This window comes from Artibeus jamaicensis, unplaced genomic scaffold (assembly GCF_021234435.1).
Source record: "Artibeus jamaicensis isolate MK-2021 breed Jamaican fruit bat unplaced genomic scaffold, CSHL_Jam_final contig_402, whole genome shotgun sequence".
Taxonomy (NCBI): domain Eukaryota; kingdom Metazoa; phylum Chordata; class Mammalia; order Chiroptera; family Phyllostomidae; genus Artibeus; species Artibeus jamaicensis.
The window spans coordinates 14364075-14382543 of NW_026521818.1; the positions used below are offsets into that span (position 1 = coordinate 14364075).

The window sequence follows — 18469 nt, forward strand, 5'->3', positions numbered from 1 at the left end:
AGTGGCTGGTAATGGTGACGAAACTTAGGATCCATTCAGGTAGTTCCTTTTTTAAAACATCAGCTAGACTTTTTTAAATCCATCATAGACAAGTTTCAAGTCATATGAGCTTATGAAATAATTTGTTAATACAAAAGGCAACTAAACAAAACCACCAACCATATACATGGCTTTCAGACATTAACCTACAGTGAGATTCATGTCACTGATTTATCTGTAACAACAAATGACCACGTAGGATACTTGAAATCATTTATTCAAGGCATTTTTAGAATTGTACACTCACAGGATAAGCATACAGAAGAGAATATGAGAGGGTAAAGAAGAATATAAAGCCAGTGTCTGGGCATTTTAAAAATAAGAGCTCTTTAAAAAGTTACGGATGTTTTACAAGTAATATTCCTGAAAAAATTTGGAAGAAACTAAAACTTCATTAAAAGTATTGCAGTACCAAAAGACATGCCATGTAATTAGTAGCGAGCAGTTAGATATTAAGTAGATGTTTAAATCCCATGAACTAAGATGGCGCTTTTACATTCAAGTCGAAATAATCCAGCACCATTTGGGGTTCAAGGATGAATGGAGTGCTGGAGGTTTTGGAAGGGGCCCAGTTCTTTTGGTAGCTGAAAATGAAACATGGCTGTTTTTTGAATATATTAACTGTGAATATGAATTCTAAATATAAAAATATATAGAAAAAGGGTAATTTTTACTTATCAGTTATCATACTGTTAGTATCAGAACAAGTTACTTTTAAAGTATCTCCTGACCAGAAATTCCATATTTTCACACAATTTGCTAAAGATAAATTCTCAGTGCCATGATAATTTTAATAAACTGCAATTCCTCTAGAACTCAATATTGGGAATGTTTATGAATGATTGTTCTATGAGGTTTCAAAGAGAAAAATTTGTGTTCATTATTACAAATATTGCCTAGTGATTGAAATTGTGAATAAAATTATGCAAAAATATAAAGATTTCCTGATAGGGTCGAGATGTAGATTCATATGCTGTGGTAATGTGGAGACTGAATCCTAGTCTCCAAGGTCCAGATAGCTCTAAATTCAGACTCTGGTCCGAATAATTATGAGGCCACTAATATGGCACATAGAAGACTCACCAAATTATTTTCCTGTTTAACCCATCTTTTTCACAGTCTTTATTATTTTCAAAGCTAGTACTCAGCATTCCTTCTATATTTTCTGCTTTCTATTTATTTTTTTTTAGAGTTTGGTAAGCTTGGGTTGTTTATTTTGTTAATGGATAACGTTTACCACCTAGTCATTTTCTGTGAGTTTTTATGGTTATTTAGAGAAGCAGTCCATTGAGGTTCAAAAGTACTAAGTGTTAAATCAGTACTTGTGAGTAATTTGGGAGTGTTTAGGGATGATTGAGGGGGAAGAATGTTTACATAAAGAATAAGTGAGAATCTCTAGCTTCCTAATTGAAGCTTTTTTTTTTTCCAAATCAACCAAATAGGACATGTTATATTTAAAAGGCAAACATTTCAGGAATTGGAAATATTTTTAATTATTAGTAACATACATGCATATAACCATTAATTATTAACTTATTTTTAAAATAAAATATGGTCATGAAAAACAATAGTGCTTAACATAAAATTTTTTAGACATGTACTTGTAGTTGTTAAAATGAAATAAAATGAACCTAAAGGGTAATAATGACATTTTTAATACTTGAGGTTAGGAATGATTTTTTTTTATTTCCCAATGCCTAGCATGAGTGCCTGGCATATATTAGGCCCTCAAATGATGATGGATGGACAGATGGAGGGCTCAGTGAATGATAGTACATGTGTCATCTCATACGTATCCAAAGGCCATGATATTGGCTAGCTTGTAATACAAGGGGTAAGAATCTGGATGAAACTATAGATCTTAAATCTGTAGGTGCCATTGTGGCTCAGCATTAATACTGACAGTAGTTTTCTGTTGTTGTTTTTTTAAGCATATTAAAATATTTGAAAAGATTACAGTTTAAAAGGATTATTCTACAATCTTAAAACTAAAAAGCAAGTAAGGCAAAGAGGTACATCAAAGAAGCTATCCCACAGCTCGGATAATAGCTCAGTGAAAGTTCTGGGTCTCTATTAAGCCGTCTGTATTCTCTGTTGGGAAGTGTGTGCCCTGGTGGGTGTGGGTTGTGTGGTCCTCTGTCACCCACCCTCAATGACTGTCCATTTCTAGCCCCTCTCCCCCTGCTAGGCAACAAGTGGGTGCAGAACCTTGCTGGCTTTACAGCTCCAGGACGCATATATACTATGAGGATGCCAACTCATTTTTAAAGGTCTATCTCATGTGTCCTTGCACTTGAAGTACCTTGCTTAAGATTTGAATACTGGTTAATGTAGGAAAACTGCTTAAGCACCACTAACTTAAATGTGTAATTTGTTTCTTTTCTGTACATTTTGAATTTAGGAAAAAAGAGAAATTCTCCAAATTCTGTTGTAGCACATGGTTTCACAGTTTAAAATAAAATCACAGCTGTCTCATTATGCAGCACAGTCCTTGGTTTTGCAGAATTTTTTCCCTTATTCACCAACTCCTCAAGTATGTAAGGCTGTGTGCTTCCCTAATTTGGATCATACTTCAGACACACAAACACATGTATGACTGAATCCTGGCGGACCTAAGATAAGCTTCCTTAATCCACATACATCATGTCTTTTATTCTGGATAACTTAACATTTTCTAGCATTCCTCTTCTTAAACCTAAACATTAAAAAAATGTAGAAAATTTGAAAAATCTAAGATGTTTTTCATTAATTTTTAAAAAGTATTTGACAGACAGTTGTGGTTGGAGGGACTTGTTCGTATGATTTTTATTTTATGTCAGTAAGGCAAGTTTTTTGGCTAATACTTCAATATACTTAATTGTGCATCTTCGGATGTATTACATTTGTTAGCAGAATGACTTCCCATTGAAACAGTTGTCCTATGTATACCTGTCCCCCAAAATGGTAATTTCAAGGATGCCACTTAACAGTTCTCTGCCCGTAGGAAAATCAGAGCGTAGAGGGAGCATCAACAAATGGCAGAGAGGAGTTGGGCCGCTCAATTACTTAAATTGTTCCAAAACAAAGGCTGACTTAAGTCAGAATGAAATTGTACACTTGACAGAAAGAAGGGAGTTTATCTACTAATTTAAAACTGTAAACATAAATTTCATATAGGGATGTAACTATCTGAATACATATATTGCCATTTCTCCACTATATAGTAATACTTCTTGACACCAATGGTCATGCGTTTGTTCCTTCCTCAGCACCAAACGTGTCCGGATCTATTTAAACAGTAGGAGTCTCCTTTCTAATTGTTCTATGCCAGGACATATATAAGCTCGTTATTACTGTGGTTCACTGAAGTCTCGGTACTTTAGAAAATTCCCAGTTTAAAGTAATTTTGGCTCATTCACTGAAATCGGATTTTCTTTTCTGTATTATAATTTCAAGAAGAGCATAAGAAATTTGGATTTCTTTGAAAGAGCCATGTGTACAACTATGTAATTGAAACATTATGTTCATTCACAAGATAATGTGAATACTATTAAAATGTTTCCAAATAATGCCAATTTAAATGTTAAAAATCTAGTTATGTACTATTATAAAGCATACAAAAGTTCCTTTGTTGTTTTCTGTTCTCTTTTTTCAAAATACATAAATCCTACTGAAGTTTATCTATTTTTTCCCACTTCAGAACACCAGGCACTGATTTATCCATTGGGAGTCTTGGCTTGCTTTTTAATACCTATATTAAAAAACAAAATAAGAGAAATTATTAACCTGATATGTTATAAATGAACACGGTAGACAAGTTTGAAGTCAACCTTTTAAAAAATGGAGATGTCATTTTCCCTCCACCTAAGCAATGGTCACCTCCTAAAATTTACCATCAATACTTGACTTTAACACTGATTTAAAGATTTTATTTATTTTTAAAGAGAAGGGAATGAAGGGCGAAATACAGAGAGAAACATTGATTGGTTGCCCCTGCACCCCCCCCAGAATCCCATCCAATGCCAACAAAGCCACACCAGTCAGACAATACTGATTTAAGGAAAGTAACTATGTCAGTAGCAGAAAGTGTGTCTTTGATGCCTACAGACTTGATGTTTTTCATTAAAAGAAACATCCACTGAAATAATCAGGACGTACAGTAGGACGTATCAGGCCCACAGCCCTGCCTGGACGAGCTCACTCCATGGGGTGAGTACGGCGTGTGCAGGAAGCAGGGTCCTGGCCACTTCGTTAGTTCTTTCCCGGCATGGTTTTGGACACACAGTGAGGCATTAATGGGCAAGGCTTTATGGACAGGACCAAAACCAATTACTCAAATATTAGTGTATTTATATTATGATCATAGATCTCTATGTAAAGGAAGTAAGAAAGTACTTAGTCCAAATCATAAGCCGTAAATTTCCAAACATTAATTTCTGTGAGAAAAGAACTTATTTGTAGCATCGTAGAGCTGAACTGGGCCACAGAGTCACCTGGTCCTTATGTCTTGTTTACAGGGAGGAGAATGAGGGAGAAGAGAAATAAAGGCACACACTTTCTCACTGGATGGTTTGTTCACACCAAGGGAATGCTCTCAGATATTTCATTAACATGAAACATTAGTAAACTGAGAGGTGGTATGTCTTTAAGATTTGAAAAACAGCAATAATGTTATGGAGCAAATCACATGTGCTCTTGCTTACAGAATCACCAGACTGACCACATAACTTAAGGCAAGGTACACTCCCCGTTCAAGAAATGGCAAAGACTCTGCATCATCTGTGAAATGAAGTTCCAGCTTTTCAGCTTGCTCCTCAGTGCTCTCTCTGATCTATCTGGTCCCAGCTTACTTCTCCATTCCTTTTGCCTAACTCTTAACTCCACGAAACATGTTTCAGCCAAACTAGAACACTTGCTTTTCTAAACACACCCTGCAATTTCTTTCTGCCACGGAGGTGTTGGTGATGTTGATTCCTCCCAGCATGCTCTTGCTTAACTCTCCCCAGTGCAATCCTCCTCAGCTTTCAGGGCCCAGTTCAAGTGCTGTCCTAAAGCTATTCCTGATCCTCAGCCAGAGAACTCTGACCCCTAGTAAGGGAGGCCGGAAGTGAAAGCCCAAATATAAAAGGCAGTCACCCTGAACATGAGAGTTTCTTCTCAAGTCAAGGTTTCTGCACTTCTCCCATTACTTCCTGCTCATAGATAAGCGTGATCTTAGTCTATGACGAACCACTAACTATGGGTCATTAAACTTTTTCATATTTTCATCTGACCAATATTTATTATTAAAATTCTACCTCAACCACTCTTGCAGTTTAATTGCACTCAGTAGCAATTGGTTAAAATAAAAAAGGCAACTCTAGGCTGGAGCAATATAACAATTTTTATTCAAAATATCTGGCAACATCCAATTCAATGGATTCTACTGATAAAAAGTGAGACGGCCTCTGTGTGACAACAGAGTCCCTTTTCTAGCCTTAGTCCTAGAGCAAGGTCAGCAGTTGCACCTGGGAGTCACCTAACGGATTATAACAGAGGCCCCGGTCCCACTGCATTTTATCTTACCCCTCTCACCCTCTCAATTCCGAATTTCTAAAGGTAATTTACCTATAATCAGGTATTGAAGAGGGGGCTGCATGACATGGTGGCAGGCCTACACCTGTCAATGGCTACACAGCAGACGACAGGCTAGGTCCCAGCCGTGACAGGTACAGCAGGAAACAGACATTAAATGAAGAGATTTGCAGGCACTTAATTGGAATTATTGTAACGAGGCTGCAAGGGAGCAACCCGGGGTCAGGAATCATTTATCTTTGCATTACTCTCTACTATGTAGTGTGGGGCCTCAATAAATACATAGTACAAATGTGAGAGTACCAGTGAATAAATAATGAGTGAAGAAATTAAGGAACTATAAAAATTAAGAGAAATTAATCCATTTATTTTTATTTATTTTAGCCCAAATTACACTGATGTTCTGGGAATTGATAGTTATACTATGATCAACTCTATACAGTATGGGTCATAAACCCATCCAGGTTTTCTGTATTGTGGGCATGTTCAGAAGAATAATTACCTTTTTTTTCCCCTATGCTGTTCCTTTGCAATGAAAAGCTTCATTTGTCTTTAATGCTGTGATGATGCTTATAGAACACAGGCATTTATGGGACTAAGGAAAAAGCACCCCTGCAAGGTGAACACAGCCCAAGCCACAGCACGTGGCTCTGTGAATGGACCGTGGGCTGCTTTAAACCCTCTGTCTCCCCCAGCCAGCAGGCCAGGGGAAAGGCAGAACCTGAACAACTATGCGTAAGGGGTCTTGGGGCAACCTACAAACTACAGGTTCATGTGCGGCCAAACCAACACCTGGTTTGTATATCAGGGAGAAATTGCTATGAAGCATGACTTGCTAGTGTACCTGTTATGCATGATTCAGAGGCACTGGTGCCTCTCCAACATCAAAACAAAGCTGACTGTGGTCAGCATCCCTGTAATGATGTTCTCATTGTTCGGAAGGTGTGACTCCCAGGGGGCAGATGTAGTTAGAATGTATAACCCAGCAACACTAGAGCAGGCAGTGCTGAGGGATCAGGGTGGAACAGACAGACAAGCAGGAAACCTACTCAGCTTTCTTTTAAGTATTTTCATCAACATACCACCCCTGTGAATATTAATGTGCTGGGATTCTATCTAAGACTCCACTCACAGAAAGGTTTCAGGACTAGGAAAATTATGAAGGCACCTCCACACATTCCCTCCTTTTGAGGACTATTTCCCTAGTACTTGTTCTGGTACTAGAATATATGAACTCCTGGTTTCTACAGAACAGGCGGTCTGATCTCTTAAGTTGCATACTTTAAGGCAGTGATTTTTCAGAATGGACTTTGAAGAACTCTAGGAATTTATTCAGCGCTGCTTCATAGCCTGTTTGGCAGGAGCAGGAAACCCACTGTTTGGGCTCCCACAGGGTCACCCACACTGCCGATTGCATATTTTACATAGTCGGCCTCCACACGGGCTTTTTGGGTAAACAATGTGTTCTGTGTGTTTGTCTTGTCTTCAGACCTAAGCTTTAGGATGCTGAAAACCTGAATACATTTCCTTTCTTTAGCATTACCAAGTGTGTAGTAGTGCAGACTCTACCATTCTCTTCCTTTGGTCTAGTTTACAGTAGGCTACAATAGTAGTAGCCCACTGTAAAGAGGCTACAGCAGTAAACAGACACATCCTGTGTGATACCTGTTGATGAACTAGAACACTCGGTGGAAGAGGGTCACTTAGCTAGGCAAATAAGACTCACGGTGAAATCGTGCAGCCTGAGGCGTATGCGTGATGTCCTGTGTAGCGAATGTCGCAACGCACAACGTTGTTGGAATAGTCCGATTCAGGCACCAGGTAGCTGGGGTTCACACTGACCTAGGCAACACAAACATCACCCGCATTTCAGATCTCATCAACAGTGTCTACTGGTTAGCGTCTTCCTGTTTTCACAGGGTTGGCATGCTTCAAGCCACTGTGCGGGGAGGGTTAACTTAGGCAAGAGCTTAAACTCTGCAGGAGTGTTGGAGAGAGGCTGTACATTTTTTCCTCAAGTTCTTTAAAATAAGAATTTTTTTCATACATCTAGGATCATTTAGAAATCATTCCAGAGGATATATATATATAGAATTGCTTTCAGGGCCATGATTATTTAACAGTTGAGCCCGGAGGAAGAGTTCTGTTGAATTGCAATCAAAATAAATGACAGGTACATATTTTCAAAGGTTTCTACCTTTAGAATGTAGTTTCCAGGGGCCACGTCTGTAATGTCAATCCACTGGCAGTCTATGTCTGCATTGTACGTATCATAACAGCCAGGACTCAGCCCCTAGAACAAATAAAATAAAAAATTTCAAAAGATGAATATGGTTAGAGCATGCTAAAGAATATGCTTATTATTTGCAAATTAAATTTTAAGTTAGTACTTACAAGAGTCTGACAAAAAACTATACTTATATTGCATCTCCCTTGAGAAGTATATGTTACTCAGCCTTATAGCACCTCCAGCTAAAAAAAATACAGGACTAATATAAGTAGTAGTACATCTAGCTTTTCAAAAGTGTCACAAATCAATCTCAAGGGACAAAGGAGGCCTCCACCAAAGTTCTACACTATCACCAGTTCAAGAATAAAGGCCACGTACTAATCAACTTAGCTCAAGTGTCATCTCAGTACAGCCTTGCCCAACTTCCCCTTTGGGAATAACCTTCCTGTACTCTGCCCGTGATACTTTTTGTAGGTATAGCTTTTATAGTATTTATCCTTTTCTTCTCATACTACATATCTAACTATGTAGCTAACAGTAACCTTGTGTTATGTGCCAGGAATAACTTTAAACATGTCACATACCTAAATTCAGTTCCCAGAACTACACAAGGTAGGTCCTATTATTATCCTCGTTTTACAGATAAGGAGTCTGGAGCACAGGGAGGTCAAATAACTCATGGAAGGTTACACAGCTGGTAAGTGGCTGAGTTGCTTTTAGGCAATCGGATCCAGAGTCTCTGATCTCAGCCACCACACCGGTCTCTCTCATATTGTCACTGAATCATTTCGTTGAATTATAGGGATGGATGCATGTCTCAGTGTTTGAATCCCACCTCACTGTACTTGCTGTTCACTTCACTAAGTAAATGAGTGACTTCTACAGGCTGAGAGAAGAATACCAAGGAGATACGGTCATTGCTCTCAGGAAAGCTTTAGTCTGAAGAGGTTTGTTCAAGTTGAAGTCTAGGTATATTCTCAATTCCATTGGTTCTTCGAGAGAAGTTCTACTGTTGTATTTTCATTCTCGTGGTAGGTAATCTCGAGTAAATTAAAAAGCATGTGCTAGAATCATTTTAACTCAATACTGCCATTTAATTTCAACATCCAAGTCTGCTTTGGTGCTTAAGATGGCAAGATCATCTAAGCGTGTCCTAAACAATGGTGGTTTGGCTATAACCTGATTCAGAAAGAAAGAGGGAGAATTGTGCTCTTGTACGGGAAATGACATGGCACAGACAGGTCACACCCAAACTACCTGTGCCTCAGCTTTGGGAACCATATCCCCACCTTGGTTTGTACCAACACAGTAGCAGTATGTTGAGGAGTAAATATGTAATGAATAATTTTTGGTTTCTGATTCCAGCACATAATTCTGATTCTAGCACATAGTAAATAATCAGTTAGGTCCTGTTATTGTTGCTGTCGCTACTACTAAATTCATGGCATTATAAGGATTCACTGGATTAGACACCTCTTTAATACAGGTTTAGTAACACCAGGGTGTGGGTCTTACTTTCAAAAAGGGCTTTAAAGAGTACTGAAACAGGTGCCCTAGGGCAACTCGGCAGAGCAAGTTACTTACGAGCTTTGATTATCTGCACTAGCAAACACATATGGGTGTTTTTTTAGGCCATTAAGCAAACAGGTATTTCATATATTCAGAGTCATACTTTAAAAACAGATTAAATGTAGAACCTTACCTGAAGCTGTCTAAATTAGCTATTTGGTTTTAGCAAAACACAACCATTTATTCCATTAAATTAATGAAGTTAATGTGACAGTTTCTGGTTTTGTATATGTTTAATATATAAATTTGTTATCTAAGAGTTGTATGTAAATATAAGTTGTATCTAGTTTGATATTTAGATACATTTATTCATCATCATAAAACATTAATCTAAGTCAGCATTAGGGCTTTGTTCAAATTAGTGTTTTCTTTGAATGAAGCAGCAAAATGAAAAACACAAAAACATCAATCACTTGTAATATAAGACCTGGTGAATAATAGTTAAATAGGACATAAATGGAGAATGATAAACAGTGTTTATCTATATACCATATAATATGAAGTGGGGTTACTCTGAGAAACGGGGACTAGAAGTGCTGTAGATACTTGTAGCCCTGTATTCGAGAGCTTCAGCAGTGAGCTGTCCAGAATGCCTTGTTCTGAATGAAGGGCATAAACTCCAGGTCCCCACACAGGCAGTTGCTATGGGGCTTGGAGATCCCTGAGTGAAAAAGGGAATTTCTCTATGCACATACGTATCATATGTGGGTAGGTTACATCTTCTTTTGCCTAAAGAATAAGTGCTGCTTCAGGGCATTTATTGAACCTTCCCTCTCCTTCCAATTATTCCAATGTTCTAAGCTCAGAGAAAGAAGCAACAGTCACACTTAGGTCATGAAAAAGCTTCCTGCTCCGGCCCTGGAACCTGCTTCCCCAGGTGCCAGCTGCCGACCCCTGTGCGCCCTGAGTTATATACATTCACTAGTCCTCGCCAGGATTTTGGCTGGAGTAAAATTATAATGTCCTTTTACAAATTAGAGTTTCTTATGGAAATACTGGCACAGTTTTTAACTGACGCAGATTTTCCCATTATAAGACATACAAACTGCTTAGTTCAGCATGATTTTAAAAAATCCATCCCAGGAACATCTGACATCAATTATACCGTAGGTTTAAATATATATGCGTGAAGAAGGAAATTGTATCCTTCTGCTCTTATTTGCATGATTAAAAGAGACAGTTTTCAAAAGTGTTTTTTTAGAAACCTATTTTCTCTCCTTTTGCTAACCACCAGCACCAGGTATCCTATTTTTTAGCTTAATAGGTGGAAGAAGGAATAGTTTTGCAGGTGAGAAAACAGGTATCTTTTCTATAGTTACTTACCAAGCCTGCTAAAGAATACACAGTAAGTGCAGCTACTGGAAACCAGTCAGATTTTTTTCAGAGAGTAAAGGGCTGCTTTTGACTGTGGAACACAATGAGCATGCAGGGACCTTCTGTGATGATGAAATACTTTCAAAATAACTTGGATCATCAAGCCATCACTTTTCCTTTCCCAGTTATTTTCCATCTTGACTAGATGACCCCCCAAAATGAAACAGTTTGTAAATGACAGGCAGGAGAAGAGGAAAAATAGAAGGCCGCTTTGTTTTTTCTCGCGAGCCTGCAGATTCCTGATCCGATAATGCCGACCTACCTGTGTGTGTGCAGTGCATGCAAATCGCCTGTGGTAGCCGTAGTCACAGGACGTGTCCTCGAGACAGAAACTTGCTTTGTGGCCTTCAGCCACTCTCCTCTGGGTGTTCGCATCAAGCAGGTCGTAGTGGCTGAACTCATCCATGCTGTGGTAATGTCTGACATGCCACACAACACAGACACAGTGGTCAGTGACACACAGAGGAAGAGCAGTGAGAATCTGAGATGACTCTGGCTGCCTCACACCTTTGCTTGCACAACAAGATTGAGATAAAGTTTATCTTAAAGCCGGATTCCCACTTCTTCCCACCCTAACCCAGGGTCAGAAATCTATCAAAATGCTAAGCTTTTAACTTTGCAACTTGGGGCGGAGTTGGGGGGGGGGGAGACTTACTTCGAGTATCTTGTTTTTATGTTATACCCTGTTTTACCTTCAAATATTAAATAGAAGTAGACAATAAATTATCTGTGTTTATGTAAAACTTGCCATATGTTCTTTAGTATATTTCTCTCGGCTGCCACTACTCATGTTTCATTCCAAAAAAGAAGAGCACATGACTATTGGAAGGTTTATGTGAGATTTTTAAACATTGAGTTTTCCTAGATTTAAAATCATCACTAAAATGCAAAAGAGGAAAAAATGGCATGTTTTTTCCACCATTATTATTAAACTAGTATAAACTTTTATTTGGAAATACCACATTTCTGTTTTATTAGCAGATTAAGCGCTCATGTCTATTGCGATTGTTTCATTAAAGAGAAGATGCTGAATTTCATCTTCACACATTAAGGAAAGAAGAGGAAATGGCTCGAACTGCAGGAGGTTCAAGGGCACACACACATCAGGATTTCCTGGCTATAAACACCTGGGCAATTTATCAAGGTGAATTATAGAATCACCTAATGTGAAAATCTTTTAAAGTTAGGACAGAACAAGTAGTTGTACTGATTTGGGTCTTTTAAATGACAGAGAAAGGCCCTCTCAGCTCATGGAGTAGGTTCAGGAGTGTCCAACCTTTTGGTGTCTTGGGGCCACACTTTAAGAAGAGTTGTCTTTGGCCACAAATTAATTACACAAACTCTAATGAAAACTAATGAGCAAAAGTAAGGTTTTAAGTAAATTTACAATTCTATATTGGGCCACATTCATAGCCATCCTGGGCTGCATGCGGCCTGTGGTCCATGGGTTGGACACCCCTGGACACCTTTCTTTGAGAAAGGTATTTGAACCCTTTGATAACAATTTATGGTCTTCATTATACGCTGTCAGGTGCAAACCAACTATAGGTAGATATCTTGGCTGCAGAGGGCTCTTTTATAATTAATCTCACTTGCAATATATTGGAGTAAGATTCCAACAAAGCCCTCTGCTGTATACTACCAACAGTTTTAATAAGCTGGATTTAGAGTTTCTGATTTGAAAGATAACAGGATCTAGTCATTGACATATTGTCTTAAAGACACACTCCACTGATTATGTCAAAATACACAGAGAAACATTCTAAATGTAAGTAACAGCAGTTTGCTCCCTTTGTGTAAGAATCATTTGAAAAATGATAAAGCAACTAGAAAGTACCCAGGAGGCCCATCCACTTACTGGTGACAGCTGTGCCATTCCCAGGAATATCTTGGTCGGCTTGGTAAGAAATCTGATGTCCCTTGATTTTTCACTCTTTGGGGAAATCTTAGCAGCACCCTGTGATCATAATCTCTGACATCCCCCCTATATGCTGAGCTGTCATTTTGAAAAAAAAAAGAAACATTTTCACAGACTGTTAACTAAAGACAAAGGAACAAGCAAAACCTTTCTCGATATATAATGCTGACTCCTTTATTCCCCATACTAGACTATCCATTTCAAGCAACCATTTTGCTTATTTTATCTATTGCTGAATCTCCAGATCCCAGAACAATGCCTGGCAAGTAGAGCTCTGTGAATATGTGTTGAATGAATGGGTAAATGAATGGCAACCATGGAAATCCTCAGTTTAATTGTAAAAAGATAATAAAATTAGCATTAAAATCTACATGTGAGTTCTGGTTGGTGTGGCTCAGTGGACTGAGTGCCAGCCTCGGAGTCAAAGGGTCACCAGTTCGATTCCCAGTCAGGGCACAGGCTTGGGTTGTGGGCCAGGTCCCCAGTAGGGGGCATGTGAGAGGCAACCACACGATGTTTCTTTCCCTCTCTTTCTCCCTCCCTTCCCCTTTCTAAACATAAATAAAATCTAAAAAAACAACTCACACACTATGAAAATTTACATACGATATGTAAACTTTATAATCATTTCAAGTTTAACCACATAAATGAGTGAAACGGAGGTGGTAATTATCCAAGAATTTTTTTAAATCATATTTTTTGTTAAGAATTTTGAATTTAACAATACATTTCTTGAATAACTAACTAAGATGTAAAATGTGGAACTAATTCTAAAACCCTACACCTGGATTAGGTAGATAATTTTCTAACCTCACCAGCTTCAAGGCAACAGCATTGCTATAATAATATTGGGAGCGCAATGGTGTGAGTGATTCAAGACTCAAGAATGAAAATGATGAGCTTCAATTTCTTCTCTTCCTTTAGCCAAAGTGACAGAAATATACAAATAAATATTACTATGTTCCTTGGAATATATTTTGTATGAAAATACATTCACATACTATTGATGACCTTGTTTTACACTGTAAAAAATTATCGAGACCTATCAAAACGTTCTTTTGCTCCCTCTGCTGGCTTCCCAGCAGCACACTCAGGAAAATCCACTCCTAGAATTGTTATGATTTTATTTTAGGACTGATGAAAAAAAAAAAAGAAAGAAAGAAAGAAAGCTTTTGCTCATGGTCTTATTCTGGCTGAAGTAATACCCCTATAACTAATTATGGCTTCAAACAAAAAACAGCAACCTTTGCCAATGAGGGGTTCCACACTGGCCAATTAGTCCCCCCCCCCAATCTTTTAAGGGAATATTGACAAGCTCTTCAATTACAAATTTTTCCACATTTTGTACAGTTAATAGAAAGTTATTGGAAACAGTTGGCTCCAAAGCTGAAGGATCTTGAATGTTGTGCTTCAGTGTGAAAGAAAACCCACAGAAAACCCACGGAAATCTTCGAAATTTTGACTCTCCATCCAGGTCAGCATGCCCAGGAGATTAAGTCCTACTTCCCAGCTCTTACACCATTTCCTAACTTTTGTCTGTAGGAACAAGAGTGGTCAGAACCAGGCACCTGATCGGCCCCTGAATGACGACCAGGTAGCCGGGCCACTGGTATCCCAGTTAATACCTGGCCAAGCAGTTTTCCTCTGCAGCGCATCTCAGGTTGTACATGGACACCTTTTGCACGTACGTGGAAGCCTGGATGTAGTAGGGATCTGGCACCAGGTCCGGGAGACCTAAAGGAGAACAGACGATGGGCTCAGCAGTGAAACAACGCTGCGCCCCCTACCCTGGCAACTGGTACCTCCGTATCCCTTGCTTCTCATCCTTTGCCCAACCGGACCGCTTGTCTGTGTGTGGCTGTGGGTAGCAGGAGAAAGGGGATGCCCCAGGCTGCAAAGCAATGTGGAAAGGAAGCAGGAGGGGCCAGGCGCGTGGTTTGCACCAGATTCCAGGGCTGCCTGTGCAGGCGCAGAGGGAGGGATCAGATCTGTGGGAACTAGGGCCTGCCGTGCCCGGGGAAGCCACGTCGGGGAGCCACCAGCCACTTTGGGGAAGGGGTGCTTGGTGGTTTCCATGACTTGTGCTTACCGTACTGGAAGTAGCCGGTGCCATACCCTGGACGGTACCTGCTCCCAGGCCGGGGCCTTTCGTACGTGTCGTAGTAGTTGTAATAGGGGTTGTCGTCGGAGTACTTGTAAGGGTTGTATGGGTCGTCACCCACCATACCGTCCACGCGACTAGGGGGCCTCAAGTTACTGAGCGCCGGGCGCTCTGCCGGCTCAGTCCGGTTCCTCGTGCGCAAGGCGCCAGCGTCGCGGGCCCCAGACGACGAGTAGCCAGCTTGGAACCAGTGGCGGGCCCCGGGCCCCGGGAGGCCAGCGGAGGCTCCTGAAGAGGCAGCAGTCCGCGCCCGAGTCGCCGCCGTGCGGTTGTTGCGGAGCAGCAGGATCGGCGTGCGAGGCTGCGAGGCAGCCGCGTTGGCGGCGCCCTGGGCGGTGGCGCCTGGGTCCCTTCGGCGCTGTGGCTGGTACTGCGAGCCCAGGCTCAGCAAACTGAACACCTGCCCGTTGTTCTCCCATTGGATCCTCTGGCTCCAGGCACCAGGAGCCGCCGGAGGCTCGCGAGGGAGCTGCTGCTGGCCCGCAGCCGGCGGGGCACAGCGCACGAGCGAGCAAAGCTGCAGGGGCCCCAGCAGGAGCGTGGTCCAGGCGAAGTGCATCGTTCCTTTCCCGATTGCCCCCACTCCAAGAGGACGTAGCTCAGAGAAAAGAAAAATGGGTTCAAGTCACGTGAGAGAGAGAGAAATCTTCAATCCGTCAGGCGGTGGAGCACAAGTATCTTAGCCCCACCAAGCAGTGCCAAGGGTGAGCTGCAGACCCTCCTCCAGTCAAAGCAGCTGCTGGGACGTGGCACCCGCCTCTCTCCTCTTTCCCAGGGCTCTGGAAGGCGATGGAGAGCGTGCGGCGGCCCCGCGAGCCGACAGTGTCTGGAGTGAAAGCAAGGAGGAGAGATTTTAAACTTTCTGGCACGTTTGCAAAGTTACACAAGCCTTTCGGCCCGGCCACCCCTCCGCTATTTGTTCACGTAATACGATTGGAAACGTGCAAGGGGGACAGCTCCTCGCCTCTGCCCCTCCCTCCGCTCCCAGTCCTGCCCTCCTCCCCCCAGACACGTTGCACAGGCAGCGTTAAGGGGAAAGAACAAAAACGGAACACACATCCTGAGACACACTAGGCTTAATCTGGGGCGAACATGCAGGAATTTCAAAAGACTCAGACAAGCGAAGGCAGCCAGGCCGTGGGGCGACGCCAAAATATGCATGAAGAAAAATGCTATTAGGTCACCGGCCCCAGAGAGGCGGGAAGTCAGGAGGTGGGGAGGGTGCCGGGGATGAGATTTGGAGGCAGAGGCGAAAGACTGTGACTAACTTATCCATAAGGAGTTAACCAGACAAATTTCCCAATGCATACTCCCTCGTTTTTATGGGAAGTGCTCTCAGCAAATAAACCCCAAGATATCAAATTTTGTTTTGTGTGTGTGTGTGCAGGTAATATGAGGAATGGGTTACAAATTTGTTTCCTACAGTGCATATTTTAATAACCAAAAGTGAAATTTTGCAGGGAGCAAATCCCAGCTAACACTGAAAGCGATGAATAAACCTGTCCCTTTTTCCGAATGCTGGCCTGGCTTGTACTTTCTGTGGAAGGGAAGAACCATCTTTCAGGAAGTTTCATTGAGCGGGGGATAGAGCCAGTCTGCCTCCCTCCGAGAGCACTGGGAAGACAGCTGGCTAGCTTCACATAGGCATTTTATCGGACTTTGTTTTTCTCTTTCTACATCTAATAATTAGATTTGACTTTGGATTTTAAAAACTGAAGTCACCATTTGTTAAATGTTGAAAAGTTCTATGATGTTTGATTGATTCCGAATGAAACAAAGAGGTTGCTAAAGAAACCGCCTTGAAGTTCAGCTTTGGGTACAGAGAAAGGGGTGGGAGTGGCCAGAGCCGGTGGGTGGGACGGTGCGGTGGGAGGTAGGTAATGCTGACTGGAAAGAGATGCTTAATGGTCCAGTTATTCACATACCACGCGGGGTTTCTGCTGTGCTGGAAACACCTAAAAGGAAAAACTGCTGCTAAAAAGCCTGATTTAAAATGACAGCTCAAAACCGGATTTTACTAACCTTTTTTCCGTGTTCTCATTGAGCCTCTAAGTGTGCTTCAATAGGCAACTGTCTCCATCAGTCTCCAACTCCCCACATTTAATGAGCGCATTTTGGTGGGGTCGTGGCCATCTGCTGATCTGACTGGTCCCCATCCATTTGCCACTTTCTCTTCTCAGAACACTGTGTTTTCCTTTGGGAAACCTCCCCTATCCCCCTGAATTGTGGGACTGACTGAGCGTTGGTGGGACTTCCCCCACTTTTCAGATAGTGGTCATGAGAGCCAAGCCTGGCTCATCACACTGTTGCCCTAGGATTTGAATCAAGAGTCAGAAATGTTGGGGTCCACTCTTGGCACTACTGAAGAAAGTGTCCAGGGGCTCTTGCTACACAGATTCCCCCTGAGCTGAGTTACCACAGTAACTTCCAAACACCTGGTTCCTAAGCTTTGCCTTCCATTTTCCCAATGTGTTCCTTTGTGGTCAGAGTCAATATCTGGTGTTTGCCAACTAAAGAAACTCGACTCACACTGAGGGAGCTGTAGCTGCCCCTCTCACCTAATCAGATCTCACAATTTTTAGTCCAGGCTGATGGGTTTGGCTCTATTTTGTGTCAAATTAAATTTGCTCTGCCCATGACCACCTGGTGTCTTTGAACGCAAAGAGGTATCAGTGGAAGCTTGCCATTGCATTGGCAAATCTACTGCTTATAAGATAAAGATAAAAATTCAAGTGCAAATCCCACTGATTGCAGGTCAACTGTGTCATTCCTTTCTGTGAAGGTCAGAGACCATCTCTAGCTGTCATTTTACAGACTTGATGGCTGTGGTTAAAATTAAACTATTCAATTTCTTCAAACCCACAAAGAGAAGATAGAGTGAAAAGAAGCAGGTGTATATAATTTGAATGGATAGACCAAATTATAGGAGAGGCAGGAAGGGATAGAGTATAATTATCTCTCATCTGAAAAAGATTCTACACGCACCCATCAACAGTGTATTCCCCAGAAGAGAGCAGCCTGTAACTGCTGGTGCTTGACCACATGTTCCTGAGGGCAGACCTGCTATGGAGGTCACGCTGTCAGAGTGGCTGACCACAGCAGCTCCTAATGGGGGGGAAGAAAGTTGATGCTGGATCTCAGATGAAATAGCCTTGTTTCCAATCCTGGTGCTTGCACAAAAAAGCTGTGTATCTCTGGGCAGCTGAGTTACTTTCCCTGGCTCTTAGTTATCTGTAGGAATCAAGAATTAATCCAAATCTTTTCTAGTTTTAAAATCTCTGATTTTTGTGAATGTCCAAGTAATTCCAACTACTTTCATTCACTATACTGCTTCATTAAGATTACTGATATTTAGTTGAGTAACTACTTTGGTTGGACTTTAAAACATTGGATGTATTTTATGTGTGAGCTAGAGTTTACAGTCATTTTCCCCTTTTACTTATTTCCTATTAGTGAAATTTAATATACATTTATTCATTTTAAATACTTCTTAAACCCATTTATGTTCTGTAGTGTAGTAACCATAGTAGTGACTGGCACATGTGAGTGCTCAATGACTGTCCACAGATTCACTCATTCACACAATTTAGAGCTGAATGACCTTCACCATTTTTTTTAATTTGCT

At 41.1% G+C, this 18469-nt stretch overlaps 1 protein-coding gene across 2 annotated transcripts; it reads right to left on the reverse strand.

The window, feature by feature from the left end:
- Nucleotides 1–238: 238 nt before the first annotated feature.
- LOX (lysyl oxidase) lies at nucleotides 239–15791 on the reverse strand. 2 transcript variants are annotated; one of them, XM_037165544.2, is made up of 7 exons: nucleotides 14773–15790; nucleotides 14309–14417; nucleotides 12624–12761; nucleotides 11028–11184; nucleotides 7790–7885; nucleotides 7319–7434; nucleotides 239–3769 (listed from the first exon to the last, which is right to left on the reverse strand). In XM_037165544.2, the coding sequence occupies exons 1-7, from the start codon at nucleotides 15401–15403 to the stop codon at nucleotides 3763–3765; spliced, it is 1254 nt and encodes a 417-aa protein (XP_037021439.2). In that variant the 5' UTR covers nucleotides 15404–15790; the 3' UTR covers nucleotides 239–3762. The 2 variants fall into 2 exon arrangements, with proteins under 2 accessions (XP_037021439.2, XP_037021440.2); XM_037165545.2 differs by lacking the exon at nucleotides 239–3769 and having other exon boundaries at nucleotides 7315–7434; nucleotides 14773–15791.
- Nucleotides 15792–18469: the final 2678 nt, after the last annotated feature.